Consider the following 20,522-nt stretch of genomic DNA (forward strand, 5'->3'; position numbering starts at 1 on the left):
ATTTGTGATCCACTATCACGTCCCTATCCTTTTCAGCAGTACTGCTTCCTAGCCAGTTATTCCTCATTTTATGTTTGTGCGTTTGATTGTCCTTCCTAAGTGCAATACTTTGCACTTGTATTTACTGATTTCAGACCAGTTCTGCAATTTATGAAGATCATGTTGAATCCCAATCCTGTTCTCTAACATGCTTGCAATCCCTCCCATCTTGGTGTCATCTGCAAATTTCATAAGCATACTCTCCATTCTGTCCTCCAGGTTGTTAATGGAAATATTACAGACCAGTGCCCTGCAAGACCCCATTTGATATGACTGACCAGTTTGACATCATAGCACTGATAATTGCTCTTTGAGTATGCCCTTTGAGCCAGCTGTGTGCCCACCTTATATTGATGTCATCTACACTGTATTTTCCTAGGTTACTTGTATGAATGTCATGTGGGACTATGTCAAAAACCTTGACAAAACCCAAATGTATCATGTCTACTGCTGCCCTCCTATGTGGTAACCCTGTCAAAGAAGGAAATTAGGTTGGTTTGCCATGCTTTGTTCTTGACAAATCCACGTTGGCTATTACTTCGCTTATTATCCTCTAGTCTAGGTTTGAACACACTGTTTAACAAGGCATCACTTAGAGGCGTAAAAAGTGAAGGTGTAATGTGCAATTACATCTTGTGCTGGTTTATACTGTAGTTTTTATACAACACAAATACTCCATAGTTGTAACCCTAAATAAAGAAAAAGATTGCTTCACATATTATTTTACAAGCAGGCCATTTTGAGTGCTATGTAGGATAGCCAATATAAGTCAGTGAAGCAGAAATTTTGCCCATGCATGTAATTACAATCAAAGTAATATTGTCCACAGTGTTCATTAATCAAGTATCTTAGGCAGTACAATGGCCTCTGTGCCCGGACTCTGGCAAGGGGTTTTGTGAATCTTTCCCCCTGCTGTGTTAATAATCAGTGATCTGGAATTTTCTGTCATCACCCACAGTTGCTGAGAGAAAAAAGTTGGATGTGCATGTTGGTTGTAAGGGTATGAGCAGAACCTTGTCTAATCTGATTAACTGTCTCTATGCCAGGGCTCTGATGAGGAGTTTGGAGAGCTCTTATCTCCTGGCTGTGTCAAGCAGTGTTTTATCTACAGCTGGCCATGAAACTACATTTCCTTTCTGCAAAATTTTTTTTGAGGCTTTGGAAAAATTTCCATCCTGAATCAGGATGAAAAGACAAAACCTTGACATTTTCTGCAACCTTGAAATCCTGCAGCATTTCATTTCAGAATTACTGAAATGGTTCCACAGCAGGTACAGTTTGCTGTCTTCAAAACAAAATGTGCACCTTGGGCTCCCCAGGAGCCTGTGAGACCTGGCTCTGATGGGCTGCAAAGGAGCCTGGGAACCCTGGTTCCCAAGCTCCCCATCACAATTCAAACTACCTTTTTGTAAGTGTTCATGCAAGTATGTTGCAAAAACTTCAGGGATGGCAGATAGTGAACATAAAAAGGGGCAAAGATTCATGTCTAATTTTTGCAGTATTTGCCCCAGTCTGCATTAGTGTTTGGTTGTATCCTTTCAAAAATACTTTCTCTATGACATTAAATAATCTTTTTGCTGTTATTGTTTGTAGCTGCAATATACAGCTGTAAGTCATTATTTTTTTCTGAAGCATTGGCCAACTGCTGGTGATGGATTTGAATTAAAAGCATTGTTTTCCTCTTGAATTCTAGATTCCACTAGAAGTCATAGCATTTCAGTGGCTTGGTTCATCCCAAGTATTTATTTTAAGAAACATGAACAAAATATCTCAAACGGTTGTGAAAATGTAGACTAAATATTTGTTTGTTTGACAATGATTTCCATTAAGATCAGAAACTGATGTTTACTAACCTCTTTGGACAGGGAGAAGAGCAGTGAGAAGCTACAATTCAGAAGTGATGCAAGGCTTGACATCTTGCGTCTTCTGTGAAAATGACTGCAGTCTTTGCAAAAGAGACACAGACTCCAGTGATGGCTCTCCAGGATTGCACCAGCACTTTTCAGCGATTTCCCTGTTCTGCTTCTTGTTTGTAATCCAGACAGGTTTGCTGCAGAGTTTGATGGTGTAAGAAGACACATTTATGTAGCAGTTCTGAGATTTCCATAAATCACCCAAGAAAGTTTTATATTAATAAGGGCTGAAACATCACCCGGAGATATCCGAGACTAGCCTCCCATTGCGTTCAGTAGAAGCAGGATTGGGCCTATAGGCTAACTCGTTGGGTCAGAAAAATTTTGTGTTTCTACTGGACAAATTTAACAACTTCTTAAATGCTTTTTTCATGCTATAGTTTTTACATTTTCTAAAGAAATACAGAATTAGATTAAGTGAGAAAACAGTTAAGACTAATTTTCTGTTTTCCAAAGGTTGTTTTTCTCCTTTCAGCCTTATTTTTGTTTTGCTTATGGTTTATGAATGGGTATTAAAAATTAAGGAATAATGTTAGTTTATGGAATTATTCTGAAAAATTATCTACCTTTTGATTTGACTTTCAGTAAGTATAACTGTGGGTTTGTATCAGTACCTTGCTCAGTTCTGCTCTGCATACCTAAGGCTATTTAACATTAATACTGAACTCGATTGTACATGTTCATGATTGGACAACAGGAAAAGTAAATGGAGCAAATTTCAAAGCAGTTATGGGAGCTAGGAAGTGATGCATTCACAAGTGGATGATGATAAAAAAAAATCATATCTTTTTATCATTACAAAGGAGTGAGCTTTTGCCAGTTTGTAAGTTACATATTTTTTAAAAATAAGCTGTTCAAAGGTTTCAGAAATTTTTAATACTCTTTACATTGAAAGATGGCTTTGATTCCTACAGTGAAATTTGGCAAGCAGGGACTCTATCCCTGGGACTTTATTTCTGGATATCCTAAAAAAATAATAATAAACACAACTTCCCTCCTCATAGTGAATCATCTAGCCACTGAACTCTGGGAAAGCATTGGCCTGCTAAAGCCAGGGTTGTGAATTCAATCCTTGAGGGGGCCATTTAGGGATTTGGGAATTTAGTTAGGGATTGGTCCTGCTTTGAGCAGGGGGTTGGACTAGATGACCTCCTGAGGTCCCTTCCAACCCTAATCTTCTATGATTCTATGATTCTAAGCGGCAAAGAAATGTGATTGATAACACAGGTGCCGACTGGCAAACCTGCGGCTAGCAGCAGGAGTCCAGGATCAAAGTTGGCTTGACCCAGTTCTGGTGTCCTGGAGCCTTGTAGAAAAGCCACTCTGGAGGACCTCAGTTACAGGAAGCATTGGTGAACTGAACGGGGGGGGGGGGTTCAGGGCTGTGTTCCTTATGATAACGATATAGGCATCCTTAGTCGGCAGCAGCTATGCAAAGAAACATATGCTGCTGCACAGTTTTAGGACCTAATCCTGTAAACCACAATTCCTATTAGTGATTGCAGGAAGGGCTTGTAGGAATAGATTAAGTGGAGTGTGTGTGTGTGTGTGTGTGTGTGTGTGTGTGTGTGTGTGTGTGTGTGTGTGTGTGTGTGTGTGTGTGTGTGTGTGTGTGTGTGTGTGTGTGTGTGTGTGTGTGTGTGTGTGTGTGTGTGTGTGCTTATCTTTAAGTATATGAGACCATGCTTTAGTTCTTTACTAGATTGGGACTCCACTCCTTATTCCAGATTATGGACCTGCATTTAGGCCTAAACCTGCACTCCACGCTCAGGTAGAATCCAGTGCGTAGTCTTTGAAAGTTCTGCCAGAGTTGGAGGATAGGATCGGGAGCTGTTTCTGCTTTTGCAATGACTCTGAGCACCTGTTTGCTGGATAGTTATGCTCCCATCCTATCCTTACTAAAATTGCTCATAGTATTGAATTTGACTGTTTTTTTAAAGCAACCAAAATGATGACAGTTACTGTAAATATAGAGCAACTGCTGTTGTGACAGAAACAGAGACACGACAAAATGTTAAAGTTACTGCTATTATTTGCCCTTCATACACACTCCTGTGTATTGTCTCTGTGTGTATAATTAATTAACAAAGTCATTCTGCCTTTCTTTGAGTATTGTTTTGATCCAGCTTTGCTATTGCTTGAAATGTATATTTTTGTAATATTTTTTAAAGAAAAGAGATTAGTTCAGAGCCACATTGTGTAGAGGTATATAAGGACTTTATGCACAGGGTATTGCCTGCTGAGAGTTTTTCTTTTCTTTTTTTAAAATAAAAATGTAGCTTAGGTATATTCAAAAATTGCCTAAAGCATGTGTATGTGTATATCTAGATATATATAGAGAGAGTTAACTTTTTAATCTTTTTTCATAAATGTGGGGTCTCATTTTGGGTCTGATCGCATGCCCATTGTAGTCAGGGTGTGCCTTCCCATTGATTTTGATGTGTGTTGTGTCTGGCTCACTGAGTAGTGGAACAGTATTTTACTCAGAGCTGGATTGTGTCTCACTTGTCTCTTACCTATTGAAATCAGTGAGGCTCCTTCTGAGTACAAAACCATGCTCCTGGATAAAGGTCTGGATTCTGCCCCTCTGGGAGTAGTTCCATTGGTTTAGTGGGGCCCAAAATTAAAAGGAAACCAAGACCCCACTATAGATATCCTTCCTTCTCTCATGCCTACCAAGTCCAGTTTATCAGTGAGTTCTTTGGTCCCATGTATAAAGCCCGGGCAGTCACAAATAACGTATGCTGTGGAAGTTATTTTTTCACTTTGTATCAGAAGATACTGACTTGTTGGTGAACTTTGAGAACACTTCTTCTTTCACCTCTGGTTCTGGTGGACAGCCATCAGGACTGTTGACAGATCATGTTCCTCAGATTTATTCTAAATTTCCAGAACACAAGAGGCTACTTTTGGCTTGTACTGTACATAAAGCTATCAAGAGGGAAATTGATATGTGGTTAGTATTATGAGAAAGAGGCTTGTTTTCCAGTGGAAATGCACTGGAGATGAACTACTACTTTGTATCAGTAGATGGTGGGGAAAAAAATCCCTGAATTTTTTGCAGCTAATCATAACTTCCCAAATCCTGCCCAGAAACACAGGTTCAGATTGCTTTTGTCTAACTTTTGTGCAGCATAGCTTGGATTAGTGTTCACTTAACTTTGTTTTCTCAGAAACAATGCACATTTTAAACAGTTCTTGGCTGTCTAATGAACAACACTAAGAAGCATCAATCATGCTGCATTCTGTCATGAAAAGTGTCATGATCAGTGGACAGTACAGCAGGGACATCATTAAAAAAAATCCAAAGCTGTCTCCACACTAAAGCATATTGAAGGGGGCATAACCATGCATAGCATGAGAGAGATCTAGCTGAAAGGTACAATTTTGAAAAGTGCCTAACTACAACTGACTTCCAATGGGACTTGCTCCTGAGTGACTTATGAAAATGGAGCTTATGCTCCTCAGTCATTTTTAGTCACTTTTCAAAATTCTGCTCTTGGAGCATGTTCCAAAACCCATTGACTTAAATGGATTTTAAACAGGTCCAAGGACTCTGTATGTGTATACAGTGTAACTACAATACAGTGTAGAAAGAATAGTCTGTTAAGAATATGTAATATATTAATAGGTTTAATTTGCAGAATTCATGAAATGAGAGCTAAGTTTGAAAAGTTTGACTGGCTAAAAAACTAAAATCACCAAGGTCATTGATGGCTACTTTGCTCCCTTTTCTATCTCAAACTCTGAGGAGAGAGGTCAAGCTCACCCTTGTTGCATTGTGTTTAATTTGGCCATCATACTAATTTATCCTTTTCTGATGTAGCCCTTACATTTTCTGTAGATACCATCTCCCTTTATACAGGGCACTGTTAATGTTTTTCTCCTGCCTGTTTTGGAACATGGTAGAAGAATAATATTGACTACAGCATTATGGAAAATTGCTATAGAATTTAAAAGAAAATAATGACCTTCTTATAATCATTTTGAAGCTATAGAATTTAATTGAGAATTATATCCTATTAAAGAATTTATATAGGATGGTCCAAAAACATATGGAAAGGATTTTACTTGCCCGTCAATTTAATTGTGTAGATTTATAATTTCTATAGAAGCCTATTGTTTTAATCCCTATTAAATTACATAGCATTTACCCATAGCCCTGATTTCAAAGTTTTCAAGGACTATATATCTCCAGTAATTTATGGATGAGAATACAACAGCAGTTATTGTCTACTTGATCCATTCTCTTGTTAGTTCCTCCCTGGATAAAAAAGCTATTAGACTCCATATGTTTGATTTCAACAGTATTTCTTAGAGCAAGTTTATTCTGAGTTTGTATGCCATTTTGCAACATCATTGCACTAATATTTTATGCAATGAAGTCTGAGAACTTTAGCGTATCTGACTATTCCAAATATCTTATTCTTTCTTGTTGTCGCTATTTGATTTCTGATGTGTAAAGTGTTAATTAGTAACTGTATTGTAGAGTACCATATATGTATAACCAGAGATGCTGAATGAAGAATTCTCTTTAGTTTTACATAATGCATTTATTTCTGTATTTCTTAGTACTTTCACAAAATCTTAATTAACAATGCTCAGATCTCATGTCAGGCATTTTTTTATGGATCAATTTTTATTGTGGTTTGTAATATTTTAGGTGAGTGATGCTAATGTAAATAAGGAACTATAAAAGCACTATAGGAACTATAAAGAGCAGCAGAGTATAGGCAGATGTACTATACTTTTCTTCACAGCTTTGTTACTGCACATCAGTCCTGGTCTATTGCATCTCTACTGATTTAGGTATTGAGGCCATAGCCAATTGTTCCAGAATTCTTGTTGCTTTGAGATATGGGAAGTATCTGCTTTGATCAAGACTGACTTCATGTGCATATTTTCACTTCTAATTAAATCATAGATTTCTAAAAGAAAATCTTTGCTTTTTTTTAACTATTGTGCAAAGACTGCGGCCAATTGGGTTTTGAAATGTATACGTTCTTCATGGTGAATGTTATGGGATTAAATATTGTCTAGTCTATGTAAAAATTTTAAAATTGCTTTATTTTTATGCAGATACAAATTGTGAAGCCCGTTGGAAATTCTATTAAAGATTACATTAATTTTTGACAAGTTGTTTGCCTAATTATTCTAACCAAAGACATTCTGCTAGGGTGACATGATTCAACAAGGATGTGATCATGCTCACACTGAAATTAGTGGGAGTGTTGCCATTGTCTTCAATAGAAACAGACCCACATGCAGGGAACCCAATATGGATCTAAGTGCTAATAATGAGCCTCATGAATGACACTATTTCTTTGAGTAGGTTCAGGGACTTTCCCATGCAGAGTTTATTGCAGACTGAGGCTTAAGCTGGCAGCAAAGGAACACAATTCAGTCCTTACACTGTACTGCAGTGTTTTATGAAACAATAATTGAATAAATTCAGCTGAATTTTCAGATTTCCCATGCTTTAGAAAACATTTTTTTCCCATGGGGAATTACAACTACAGTCCTTAGTTTTGAAAGTAGTTAAAACTTCAGGTTGTTAAAGTTGAAATGTACTGAAGGTAAAAATCAGTGAATCTACCAGATCAGTTCAAAGCTTTCAAAAATACAGCGCTGGCAGGACGGGTGCCAGGGTTTCTCGCGCCCTAGGCGCACGGCCATTTCGCTGCCCCCCGTGCTGTTCCTGCAGCTCTGGAGCTGCCGCAGGCATTCCTGCGGAGGGTCCATTGGTCTGTGGCTCTGGTGGAGCTGCTGCAGGCAGGCCTGTGGGAGGTCCACCGGAGCCGCAGGAGCAGTTGACCATCCGCAGGCATGCCTGCGGCAGGTCAGCTGGAGCCACCTGCCGCCCCCCAGGCAAAATGCTGCCCCCTCAATAATCCAGGCGCCCTAGGCGATTGCCTAGGCTTCCTAAATGGTAGCGCCGGCCCTGAGTGCTGGTTTTAAAACAATGCCTGGAGCATTAATCGGGATAATTAACAATTTACTGAAAACATACTTACCACCAGATGGCAGTAGATGACTAGAGAAACTCAGAATATGTCAAAATTATTTCTTGCATTTTCATTCCATGTGTATAAATGTTGCAGGGCTGAAGATATTTTCATCCAGTATGAGAAAGTTAATAATAAAGTAATTAAAATATTGTGCTTAATCCTTTCCCCCTGTGTTTTTTAGTTGTGTTCTTATCCTTAACACATAACTTATGCTTACCAATTTGTTTCTTATGACAGAGAGAAACATCCCCAGAGTGGGAGATGGTTTCATAGTTTTCTGTTTCCTAAAAGTATTTTTTTATCAAACCCAAGAGAACCATTGTCTTTACAGTATTTTTCTATCCTTCTAATGCCAAATATCTGTCTTTTGAGTTCCCCCACCACCCCCGCCTAAATATTCCTCATTACTAGTACTTTGGGAAGTAAACAGTGGTAATTTTTAAGGTCAATGAGAAATTTAGCAGACAGTGATCTAAGAATTTGTGGAATGTTTATTTTCTAATAATAAAAACAGTGGATACCATATTTATGCATTAAACTGCATGTTCTGCAAATCATCTTTTTCCTGTTTTAGTTTGTGTACCCATAATTTTGATTTTGTTCTCTGTCTGTGTTGTACTGCTTTGATCCTAGCATGAACAGAATAGTCTAATGACTACTGCAACATGTAGGACAAAGGCCTAATTGATCAACTACAGTTTATGGGCAATGGGAGATGATCACATATAATTAAAGGCATTTGCTAATCCTATGCCATCATCACACCATTGGATTCCAACTTGTTGCCATTCTATTCAGAGCCAAAGACTAGCATTCAAAAGTTTTTCCTTGGAATACTGCATTTGATCTTCTTGTTATCAAGCACCATGTACTGTGTGGGCACAAGAACTTAGAATGTGCAGACCTGCATTCCGTGCTACTCTTGTAAAATGGAGGAAGAGGATGGAAGAGCTGAACTGACTTAAAGGTTGTGTCTACAGTGCAATTAAACACCTGTGTCTGACCCACGTCCGCAGACTTGGGCTCGTGGGGCTGTAAAACTGCTGCTTAGATATTATAGCTGAGGTTGGAGTCTGGGCATTGGAACCTCGTAGCAATTATTGCAGTGTAGACAAACTCTGGAGAGGCTCTCGGTATAGCTTAGACAGTCCTGAGGGACAGTATAAATTATGGCAGCCTCCCTGGATTGACCTCTGGGCCGAGGGCTGCCTGGAATCTCTACGTAGCTGCATGCTGTGGCCCTGGCCCTTGACATGCCCCTACCTTGACAATGGTACGACCCTACAGTGGAGCTTACCTGGGGATCTAAGGAGGCAGACTTATGGCTGTCTTCTACAGTGCCCACACTAGGGAAATCTTCCCCTTAGCCTTCAGAAACAGGAAAGTTGAGCCATGTAAACAGGCTGTATCTATCAAAACAGCCACAATGGGCATGTTCTGGTTTAATGTTTTTCTTTCCCCAATTGCTGTATGCAAGACTCACAAAATAGAGGACAAAACAGTGAAACTGATTATACACAAAAAAACTGTCAAATGCACAATTAAAGGAACTAAGAAAATAGAGTGAATTTTTCATGTATCAGAGGGGTAGCCGTGTTAGTCTGGATCTGTAAAAGCAGCAAAGAATCCTGTGGCACCGTATAGACTAACAGACAATTTTTGAATTTTTCATAGAATCACGGAAATGCAGAGGTGGAAAGGACCTTGAGAAATCATCAAGTCCAGCCCCGTACACTGAGGCAGGACTTTCATAAGGATGTGCTCTAATTTAACCACACGTTACTGGGTTTGATCATACCATCAAGTGAATCATAATTAATTATAGCAAATGTTATTAAATGGATATTAAACTTCATGCGCCAAATCAATCTCTAACAGAGATCAGGAGAAAATTTAATGTGGGGGGAAGAATGTTTCTGTATCTCCCTCTGAAGCATCTGGTACTGGCCACTATCAGAGAAAATGGGCTCCATGGTCCTTTAGTCTGATCCAAAATGGCAAAGCCTATGTTTTTATACTGCAGAAATTACTGAGTGAAATTCTCTGATCTGAGTTTTGCAGAAAATCAACATAGCTGATCATAACTATCCCTTCTGTCCTTAAAGTCCATGACAATAGAGGACAGTTCTGCATGAGGAAAGACTGCCTGGCCCAGGAGTTTTTTTCCATCAGTCCCTCTGATTCCATGATATTTGGGTATGATTTCATTGGTCCAGGCCAGAGCCAGCATTTGATCAAACAGTGGAAATGTGGAATATATATTTATTTATATACAGAACTTGCTTTGTGTTTATGTTCATGCTTGCAATTTACATTTTGTTTCTAATTTGTATCTTGTATTTTACATACAGCATGCTGCATTTGGAGTCTAGTTTTTTCCTCATTTGACTTCACTTTGTTTACCTCACCTATGAAATCTGTATTGCTGATTCTTTTAGTTCCTTCCAAGTTTGACTTCAAGGATTTAATATTCTAGTTAGTTGTAGTTCTGTTATTAGTGCTATTATGCCTCATTTCACTCCTGTACCATATAACTATACCTACTTCACAGATGAGCAAGCTGAGGTAAAGAAAGATGACCCAGATAAGAGAGCGAGCGAGTGGCAGGGCCAAAATAGAGCCCCAGATGCCTTGCATCAGACTTTAACCATTAGACTTCACTGCTTTCCATTGTAAATTGCAATTATATTTGTGAAAGGTGCCCTAAAAATCTAGAGCAGATATTGCTTCTCAGCTTGGTGCTCCAGAACAAGGAGTATTGGGGCTTATGTGCCCGGCCATTGAACAGTGCAGAAATGGGGAAGGAGGGTATAAGGAGCCAGGCAGAATTAAAGTCCCTTTGAGTAGAAGGATTGCACTGGGGCTCTGACCAGCCCAGAGATGGTAAGGAGAGCTTGTAGGCTTAGCCTCATCCCCTCTGGCCTGGCCAGGATTGGTGGCTGGCTGCAGAAGGGAGATGTGTGCTGCATACACTTCTAATCTCCTGTAAGCATTTGAGCTATTGCCCACATTGTACCCCAGCAGGATCTGCAAGAAGGTATCGCTGCACCGTCCCCATTGAAGGCCTGTGCCTTCAAGTCATATTCTGACCCTTTGCTTTGTTTTTGTTGACGGGCTTGTGGTTTAAAATAAGTGCCTGTGATTGCTGCAGGAGCCAACAGAAGAGCCCTATTTTATTCTGCCAGCATGCCAGCTTTCTGCAGCCACTTTTGGTATATTTTCAACCAACACTCTGGGTTTGTAAACAAGCCTGCATCTGTATGAGGATCAGAGTGACTAACCCTGTTTATATGTTTCTAATTCAATAATAAATCACCCTTTCTGTTTTTAAATCCGTCTGTGTTTTGCTTGTCCCCTTTCCTTTTAATGGACTTTCCAGCTCAGAAAAATACCAATCTAATTAGAAAGATAAAAATGGAAAACAATGTATGTTTTTCCTAAGAAATATGTGTTCATCACATTGGTAAACAGGCCCTCTCTCAGCTCCCCCTCCTAGTCTATTAAAGTTAAGCATATACTTATGTGTGTCCCTGTATTGGAGGGAGTGTACTTTTGGTACTGTAAATAATAATTAGGAGAACTGCTAATCAATTTACATCTTATGAAACTGCTGTAAATAATCTCATATTTACAATTACTGGGCCCCTACTTCATGAGTTAGGACACATTACTGGCAGTATCTCTGTACCATTATGTAACACTTTTATATGATTTCACAGCCTGCTTTAAAAGTAACTCAAAGCCCTAAACTGTTGGATCTGAGGCCAGTGATTGAGTACTTTGTGGAGAGCTGTGTTCATTTAAGAATGTGTAATTCTAAATATCTATGGTTGGAATATTCAGACCAAACAACGTTTTCCTGGTGACCTACGTCACTTTTTTCCTGGAACTGAGTGTGCATCAAGAGATAGAGAATGTGATTGAATATATGGGGCACTTGTACAGGAGAAAGCAATCCACAGGTTACTTCATAGGGCAGTATATCATCAAAACTCTCAGCTATGTTTGACCAGGTTAAGTTATGTAGCATATCAATATGTATCCTTTAGGCCACAATGTTTTCTTACCATTATTAAAAACTCAATACAGCTGTCATGACCTGATTGAACACAGATATAAAATCATGTCTGGTAGCATTTTCAGGTGACCTGAAAATGGCTGATGTGATTGGGCTCACTCGAACAACATGTGTTTTCATAGACCCAAAAGCAAGGTCAGACATCTAGGCATATTGAATGTAGGCCAGCCCTTTCAGGATGGGGACTGTATTTTGGGAAGCAGTGATTGTGGAAGAGACTTAGGTGGATAACCAACTGAGACCTAGCCCCAGTGCAATGTGGTAGCTAAGAGAGCAAACACGATCCTTGGATGTATAAACAGGAGTATCAAATAAAGTAAGGAAATGGTATTAATACTGCATTCAACATTAGTGAAACCATTACTGGAATACTCTGTCCAGATCTGGTATCCACACTTTAAAAAGGGTGTCACCTAATATGACACAAGTCAAGAAAGAGCTACAAGAATGATTTGAGGTCTAAAAGACCGGTCTTACAGTGAGCAACTGAAGAAGCTCATTTAGCTTAGCCACAAGAGGGGTAACAGATGACTTGTTCCACACAGTCTATAAGTACTTACATGGGAAGAAGATAGAGGGCGGCTCTTCAGTCTAGTAAACAAAGGCATAACAAAAGCCAATAGCTGGAAGATGTATCTAGACAAATGAAGACTAGAAATGAGGTGCAAATAACAACATATGGCAGGCTGAGAAGGGGCATGATTGGAATCATTTTCCTCAAGATGGGTTCATCTTGCAAAAGTTGGAGACACGCTGCTCTACAATGAAGAGTTTTTAAAGTAAAGTTTCATTTGTATTGCAGACACAAAACAAAACATATACTTTCAGCCTGGATGGCTTACATTTCAGAATGTGGACAACAAAAAGCAAAGAACTCAAGGAGAACAAACAAAAGTTGTGTGTTACTAATTCAGTAACAGTGTTTCTTGCCATCTTGAATGTATTCACTTCTTGCATTTAAGGATGGCACACATAGAAAACAGATTCCTAGTAACATAAATGACTGCATCGCACCCTTAAGCATGGGGGTTGTTATGGTGAGTAGGAAAAGGAGTTAGACTATGGTGTCGCAGCTTGTTATGTAAGTGTGGGGAGGATACCCAGGGCAGATATGCCATAGAGAAGGGGTACACTGACCAGATAAATTGCTTGGCAAAAGACTTAAAAAGGAGGTGTTGGTTAAAGGAGCAGAATGGAGCTAGTGGTTAGGGCTCCTGTGACTGGCATGGCAGCAAGCCAATGCCCCTTCCTTATAGCCCCCCTTCAACCCTCATTTGGTGGGGATGGTAAGGTCCCAGCAATGGGTTGGCTGAGGGAAAAGAATGGAAAAATGCATGTGAGGAGAGGCTAGCAGAAGCTCCCTGGCTAGCTGTTGACTGAACTTGGAGTTACCTGCACTCTACAGGTTTTTCTGTGGGTAGTCCCAGACATCTAATAATAAAGTTGCAGCCTGATTAAAACCATCTCAAGTGTCTCCTATCCGGTACAGCCGGCAACACAAAGTTTACATTGCTAGCCTGGTTTTCAATCCTTTGGAATAGTCACATGATATAAATATAAGATATTATTATTATTATTTATTATAAATGACTGATTATGCCATAATTGCCAGTGGAGCTTGATTGTGAAAATGGAAAGACTATAAATAGCTGCTATTGAGTTGAAGTGCTGCTTCCATATTACTTGGAGTTCTATTATTTTGCATGAAAATGCAACCATAGCTCATCAACACCACGACACAGCCCTTGATTGTGCAGTGTTTTAAACTGTTACTGCACTTCTGTAGCTAAAACCCACAGGGAAACCAATCACACTACAGCAAAGCACGTACCACTATCAAGTTGCAATGACTTTGGCTGAGGAAAAATTCAGCAGAAGAAAAGGAAATTCCTCCAGATGAATCCAAATTCCAATTCAAATCTCTACTGTGAGCACAGTAGGTCCCCTCAGAAACCCTGTGTCCATTGGCTTGTTTTCAATTTGTTCCCAGCTGTGGGCCTGATCCCACCCATTGGCTTCAGCGTGAACAGGAGTAGTGCTGCACAGTACTTTACTTTTCACACAGTGGTTGTTGTGCTTGGCTGGAGGAGAGGACTGAAACAGCAGCTGTTGCCGTTGGTTCATTTTTAACTCTGGACATTTAAAGTACAAAGTGCAAACATGTCAAATGTTTAAAGTTTTACATGTGTTAAAAATGAAACACTATTGTTATTGCACATGATTGTTGTTCTGCAGCAGAGTGGGGTTGTGGTTAGATTTCATTACTACCGTGAGATGGCTTCCATTATGTAAACATTATTTTCCCAGTACATCAAGGTGCCATTTTCATCTTTAAAACAACATACCTATGGTATCTATTTTGCAGGTAACCTTCATTTTCAATTTTACAGAGATTTCTATACCATTTTCTTTCAAAATGCATTAAATAAAAAATAGAAAACAGTGAATGGAAAGAATTTGTGATTGGAGAAACTATGTTCCCTGGACAGCTGGCTGGTCACACGGTGCTGACTTCTCTTCATTTCCATCAGTTAAATTGCATGAAAAGATAACTTAAAATGCATAAATATTTCTACATACTATTACTGCGTACATCAGTAGTGGTGCTGTTACATATGGTCTTCAAAATCCTTTTTCTTAATGAGTGAGCCAATTTTGACTCTCAAGAAGACGTTCATGCTGCGTTGTGGTTGGTTTTGGATTATGCAAGATTTTTATCTAGACTAAGCAGCCTGGGAAGAAAGGGAGCTCTGTGAGCAGCATGAGTGCTTGTTGTCTCTCTTCTGTTCTGATCAGAGTCCAAGTTGAAGCACAATTGCTTCCTGGGAGCCTGGCATTGGTGCTGGGCTGAAATTCCTAACAGATTGACCTGTTTGATCATCTCATTACAGGACTGGTGTTTGTGTGTAAATGAAGGAAGGTACACATAAAAATGTTCTCATACTCAACATCACTGATTTCTCTTCCACTGAGAAAGCAACTTGCAAGGCCCCGGATATCTGCTATCATTCAGCAAAAGAGGTGACACTGGTATCAGAATGAACAGTGGTGTCAGAAGAAGAGGTAGGAATATTTTTCCATATAAGCAGTTACTATAGTTGCCACAAAATTGTTTGACCATGAATAGGAGGTGAGATGAATATTTCACAAGATAAGCACTCTGTTTAAATGGGATCCACATTAAGAAAATGTTAGTAGGACCCATCTAATGTCTCCAAAATGGGACACGTTTTGCTCTTCCATCAATCCATCCAAAAAAGTCATTTTTGTTGCATGTTTATTAAAAAGGGTAGAACTGGGTGCATTATGCCATCTATGCTCATGACTTATTTATTTATTAGAACATAAAAACAACCATAATAGGTCAGACCAATGGTCCATCTAGCTCAGTATCCTGTCTCTAACAGTGGCCAATGCCAGATGCTTCAGAGAGAATGAACAGAACACAGCAATTTTGAGTGATTCATCCCCTGTCATCTAGTCCAATCTTCTGGTTTAGTCCAGGAAGCCTAGAGAATGGGGTTGCATCTCTAGCCATTGATGAACCTATCTTCCATTAACTTATGTAATTCTTTTTTGAACCCCGTGTACTTTTGACCTTCACAATATCCCATGGCAATGAGTTCCACAGGTTGATGGTGTGTTGTGTACAGAAATGTTTCCTTATGTTTTTTTTAAACGTGTTGTCTATAAATTTCATTGGGTGACCCTTAGTTCTTCTGTTTTGTGAACGGGTAAATAACACTTCCCTATTCACTTTCTCCACAGCATAGATAGACCTCTATCATATCCCCACTTAGTTATATCTTTTTTAAGATGAACAGGCCCCAGTCTTCTTAATCTCTCCTCTTCCAGCCACTGAACAATGTTAGATTCCATTATGGAAGTTTTACATCTTCCTAGAAGGCATTTGGTACTAGCTCCTTTTAAGCAGTGCTCAAACTAAATCCACCATTTTTTAAAAATTGAAAATAAGGCATAAAATTCATCTGAAGAGGTAATGGATTTTATTTAGAAGACACTTCCTGATTTTGCTTCAGCGGTTCCCAGGGTGACCATCTATATATGGAGGAGTTTGACTGTAATTTTGGCAAGATGATGTATTGGCATCTTCACCCACTATCCACTGTGGTAGTAATTTCCTTCATCTATAGAACAGACAGAAATCTCCCTATCAATATTCTTCTTGATCCATGACACCTTCCTGATCTGTTACAACTTGCAGATTATATCAAATAAAATTAATTTAGGTGATAATCACTTTTAGGTCTGAAGATCTTTGTTCCTTTATCACACAAATATATACATGCCTCACACCCAATCAGAATACTCATACCCTGAAAATAAGCCTATAATAGTCATTGCTATTTAGGACAGAAAGGGCATTAACCACTGAGGAGGAAAATGGAACTTTGTATATCTGGTAACCAACAAATTAAGCAAAAGGGTCTGATTTTGTTCTGATTCACAACTTTACACAAGTGGAACTTCAGTGGCAGTACTTCTGGTGTACACTGGTGTGAAAGGAGGATCAGGTTCAGAGACACTTTTATGCAAAAGGATAGATATCTTACCAAGAAATGCTTGTTAAAAATCTAGTTAAAAGGGAAAGGATAGTAGTATGTGCACATGTGGAAGTAATGTACTGAAAAATCTCTGTGGTTTTGCATGAGGAAAAAGATGGCAGCCACTCTTAGCTCAGCGGGATAGTAATGAAGCCATAAGTTTTATAGTACATTGTGTTCTCAGGTTCAATATCAGGGGATGGCGTCACTGCCATAATAAAGATGTATTTTTAACCCGTGGGAGCTAAAATAGCAGTGAGGATATGGCAACTTGGGTTGTCAGCTCAACCTCAGGCTTCCTTATAAACTTGAACTCAAACTGCTAACCAGCAATAAATTCTGCGTTACTTTGTTTTCACTGCTATTTTAACTTGAGTTAGCTAAAGTGGGAGAGCTCATTGGCTCTCAATCTTTCCAGGCTACTGCACCCCTTTCAGAGGTCTGATTTTTCTTGCATTTCCCCAAGTTTCATCTCACTTAAAAAACACTTCCTTACAAAATCAAACATAAAAATGAAAAAAAAGGTGTCATGGCACCCTATTACTGAAAAATTGCTGACTTTCTCATTTTTACCATACAATTGTAAAATAAATCAGTTGGAATATAAAAATTGTACTTCCATTTCACTGTATAAAGCAGTATAGAAAAGCCATTGTCTGTATGAAATTTTAGTTTATACTGACTTCGCTAGGGCTTTTTATGTAGCCTGTTGTAAAATGAGGCAAATATCTAGATAAGATGATGTACCTCCTGCTTGAGAACCACTGAATTAGCTAACGCCCCCCCCCCCCTTTTTTTGGCAGTGAAAACACACTCACAAAATATGTATAACTGAGATGTCATATGATTTTCAGTTTATATTTTGTAATTTGATTTCAGATATGATTTTAAATTCGCTGTAATGGTAATTATATTAAAGAAGAATGTGTTGACTGACTTTTAGCTGAGCGTCATTTATGATTAATGAGTCTTCCTCTTCACTTCCAGCTTAAGTGGAATTGTTTCTTCTAGTTTATGTTTAATTGGATTTCAGTTAAACTTGGAAAAATAAAAAGCATGATTTTTTTTATCATTAGTATGACATTAAATTATGTCAAGGGTTGACTGAACATATCAGTGAGTTGTAAAGAGTTTTGCAAGGAGTAAATATGCCATTGAAAATTTTGCTCATTCTAGTCAGAAATGGGTGCTGGATTTTTTATGAGTTTTTCTAGTGTTTTCCTGTACACAAAGAGCAACCACATGCTATCAGTCTGAATGACTTTTATTATGGGATAAAGGAAACAATAAAACAAAGAAGTACAAATGTAAGGTTCTAGGACAGAGTACAGTGTAGGCAGCTTCAGTAATATGATGCATCAACTCTGAATCACAAAATGGCACCTTTAACTTGGAGAGGTTTAGAAATTTAAAGAGGCAATACACTGAAAAAAAAATCATAGTTAAAAAGCTACACACATCACTCCTTTCTTCCCCATTTTCAATCTTTTTTCAGTTCATTTTAAACAGTGACATTATTAATATAACATTACAAAAAATAGAAGTGCAGTGACATTAATAAATATACAGCACCAATGTTACGCTTCATGTGTCATTTTTGTTTCCAGAGTTGCTTTGTTTCTGTTTTTCAATTCAGCAGATATCAGTTGTGTGTCCAGATTTCCTGGGTTCATCAGTTAATGAGATTCACTTTTCGTATAGTACATTATTTTTCTGGTTTAGTCAAAAAAGGGAATTTGTTTAAGTTTTTAGGTCTAGAAAAATCGGTGTAATTCTGCACTTATCTTTCAGATTTACTTTCTTCTTGAGGTCAGTCTCAAGGTTTCTCTAGTTCTATATTGGTGACTAACCAGGACAGATTACATGCTTCTCAGCTACTCCCCAAAGATGATGTTTTCTTCTTTTCCACTTATTGAGGAGGGAAGTGATAGCATCTACTTCACTCCTGTACACAGACCCATAGAATGAAAAAGACAATAAAGTATTTTCTATCATAGTTTGCTTCTTATTTGGGGACTAATACACAATGAGTGTATCTTATGAATATTGATCTGGTAGGTGATCACATATTTGAATGTGCTTCTAAGATGTCAAAATTCCACAAATGTTATTGCCTGAATCCTCAAGCACTCTGGGAGCACCATTAAAAAATCAGTATTAGTCACAGTTAGAGTGCCACATTTCTGAGATTACTACAGTTTCCCCTAAACATACAATGGAAAATATCTATAATACTTTTGTGGTAACTGTTGGCAAATGATCAGTTTCTAATGACTTGTTCAGTATATATTGTCCCCAGTTTAAAGACAGTGAAAATGAGGCACAAAGAAGTTAAATGATTTGTACAAGATGGCACACAAATCAATATCAAATTGGGAATAAAACCCCACTCCCAATCCTGTGCTCCAGAAGAATATTTGTCTCTGTCCCACGCATATATTGTATTATCTATCAACAGTGTTGAATTTGGAAACTGATATCCAAACTGATATCCGTTCCAGGCCAATGGGGGCTGCAGGAAGTGGCGTGGGCCAAGGGATGTGCTGGCCACCACTTCTCGCAGCCCCCATTGGCCTGGAACAGCGAACCGTGGCCAGTAGGAGCTGCAATCGGCTGAATCTGTGAACGCTGCAGGTAAACTAATCATCCTGGCCCACCAGCAGATTTCCCTGATGGGCTATGTGCCAAAGGTTCCCAATCCCTGTCATAGAAAGTATATGTCTGTTAAAAAAATAAACCCATATATCTGCAACACTCATATTAGTTTATTGGGTTTCTCATTGCATCATACATCTGGTTCTTGGAAGTTTGAGAGCTGTATGGTATATGTTTAAACCTATAAAGATTGAAGATATCAATGGTCTTTGCTGCAGGAACAAAACATAAAGCTATATTTAAAGGAGACATACATATCCTAAACTCCTATGATTTGCACTGATGTAAGTGTTAAGTAACTCCTCTGAAGTCAGTGGAGTTACACCGGGGTAAAACTGGTTTAAATGAAAGACGAATCGGGCTCAGGTTCCCAAGGTAAATGAGTTCTGGTTCTTTAAATCATTATTAGACCAGATTTCCAAACTCTGGTTTGTGAAGAGTCTCACAGTATTTGAAGAATGATCTAATCATTACTGAGAAGGCCTGACGTACCAGAAATCTTATAAGAAACCCGCCTAAGGGCATGACCTGAACCAAACAGACTTTCTGAATCTTTCAATGTTCACCCATTCCTAATGAATATTTGTGTGCAATTTAAATGTGTGCAGCCTTCTTCTGAGTTATATAAACATATACCAGATGCCAGGTTATATGTAGGACCAAGGCAAATCACATCATATATTGCTGTAAAGTTCAGTTCCCCATCATGCCTTTGTTTGAATGATCTCTTGTGGCCTTGCTGGTTATATTTGTGCTGTGAGATTACAGTCTGGAGAATAGCCACTCATAGTACAGACAGACTGCACAGTGGGTATTCTTATTAGTGGCTTTCAGCTACGTGCCAAATTTTGTCATTAGTAAGCATTCTGCACTCCCGCTTTTTGTTCCTCCTCCCCAACAACTCAAGATTTTTCAAGATTTATTTTTCAAGAGTAAATCTGGAGGATTACTGTACATCTGCCCCAATATAACGATGTCCTTGGGAGCCAAAAAATCTTACCGCGTTATAGGTCAAACCGTGTTATATCGAACTTGCTTTGATCCACTGGAGTGTGCAGTCCCGCCCCACCTCCTCCCCCCGGAGTACTGGTTTACACGTCATATCTGAATTTGTGTTATATCGAGTTGCATTATATCGGGGTAGAGGTGTATATACAACAATAGAAAAATAATACAGTGTATACTATGCACAAATGACAATAATCGAACAAGCTTGTGATTGCTAAGTCACCCATTTCCAGGAAGGTGTTAAAGGAGCACTCAA

The 20,522-nt window shown here is 38.8% G+C and overlaps 1 protein-coding gene across 2 annotated transcripts in view; it reads left to right on the forward strand.

Annotated features, from left to right (window-relative positions):
* The window catches only part of CD109 (CD109 molecule), a 128,030-nt gene extending 124,970 nt beyond the window's left edge, over positions 1–3,060 (forward strand). For both annotated transcript variants that reach the window (XM_030555768.1, XM_030555769.1), the window contains one exon: positions 1,905–3,060. In XM_030555768.1, the coding sequence (XP_030411628.1) occupies positions 1,905–2,110 (206 nt within the window). In that variant the 3' untranslated portion in view covers positions 2,111–3,060. The remainder of the gene's footprint in view (positions 1–1,904) is intronic.
* The last annotated feature ends 17,462 nt before the right edge of the window (positions 3,061–20,522 follow it).

Source organism: Gopherus evgoodei, chromosome 3 (assembly GCF_007399415.2).
Source record: "Gopherus evgoodei ecotype Sinaloan lineage chromosome 3, rGopEvg1_v1.p, whole genome shotgun sequence".
NCBI lineage: Eukaryota > Metazoa > Chordata > Testudines > Testudinidae > Gopherus > Gopherus evgoodei.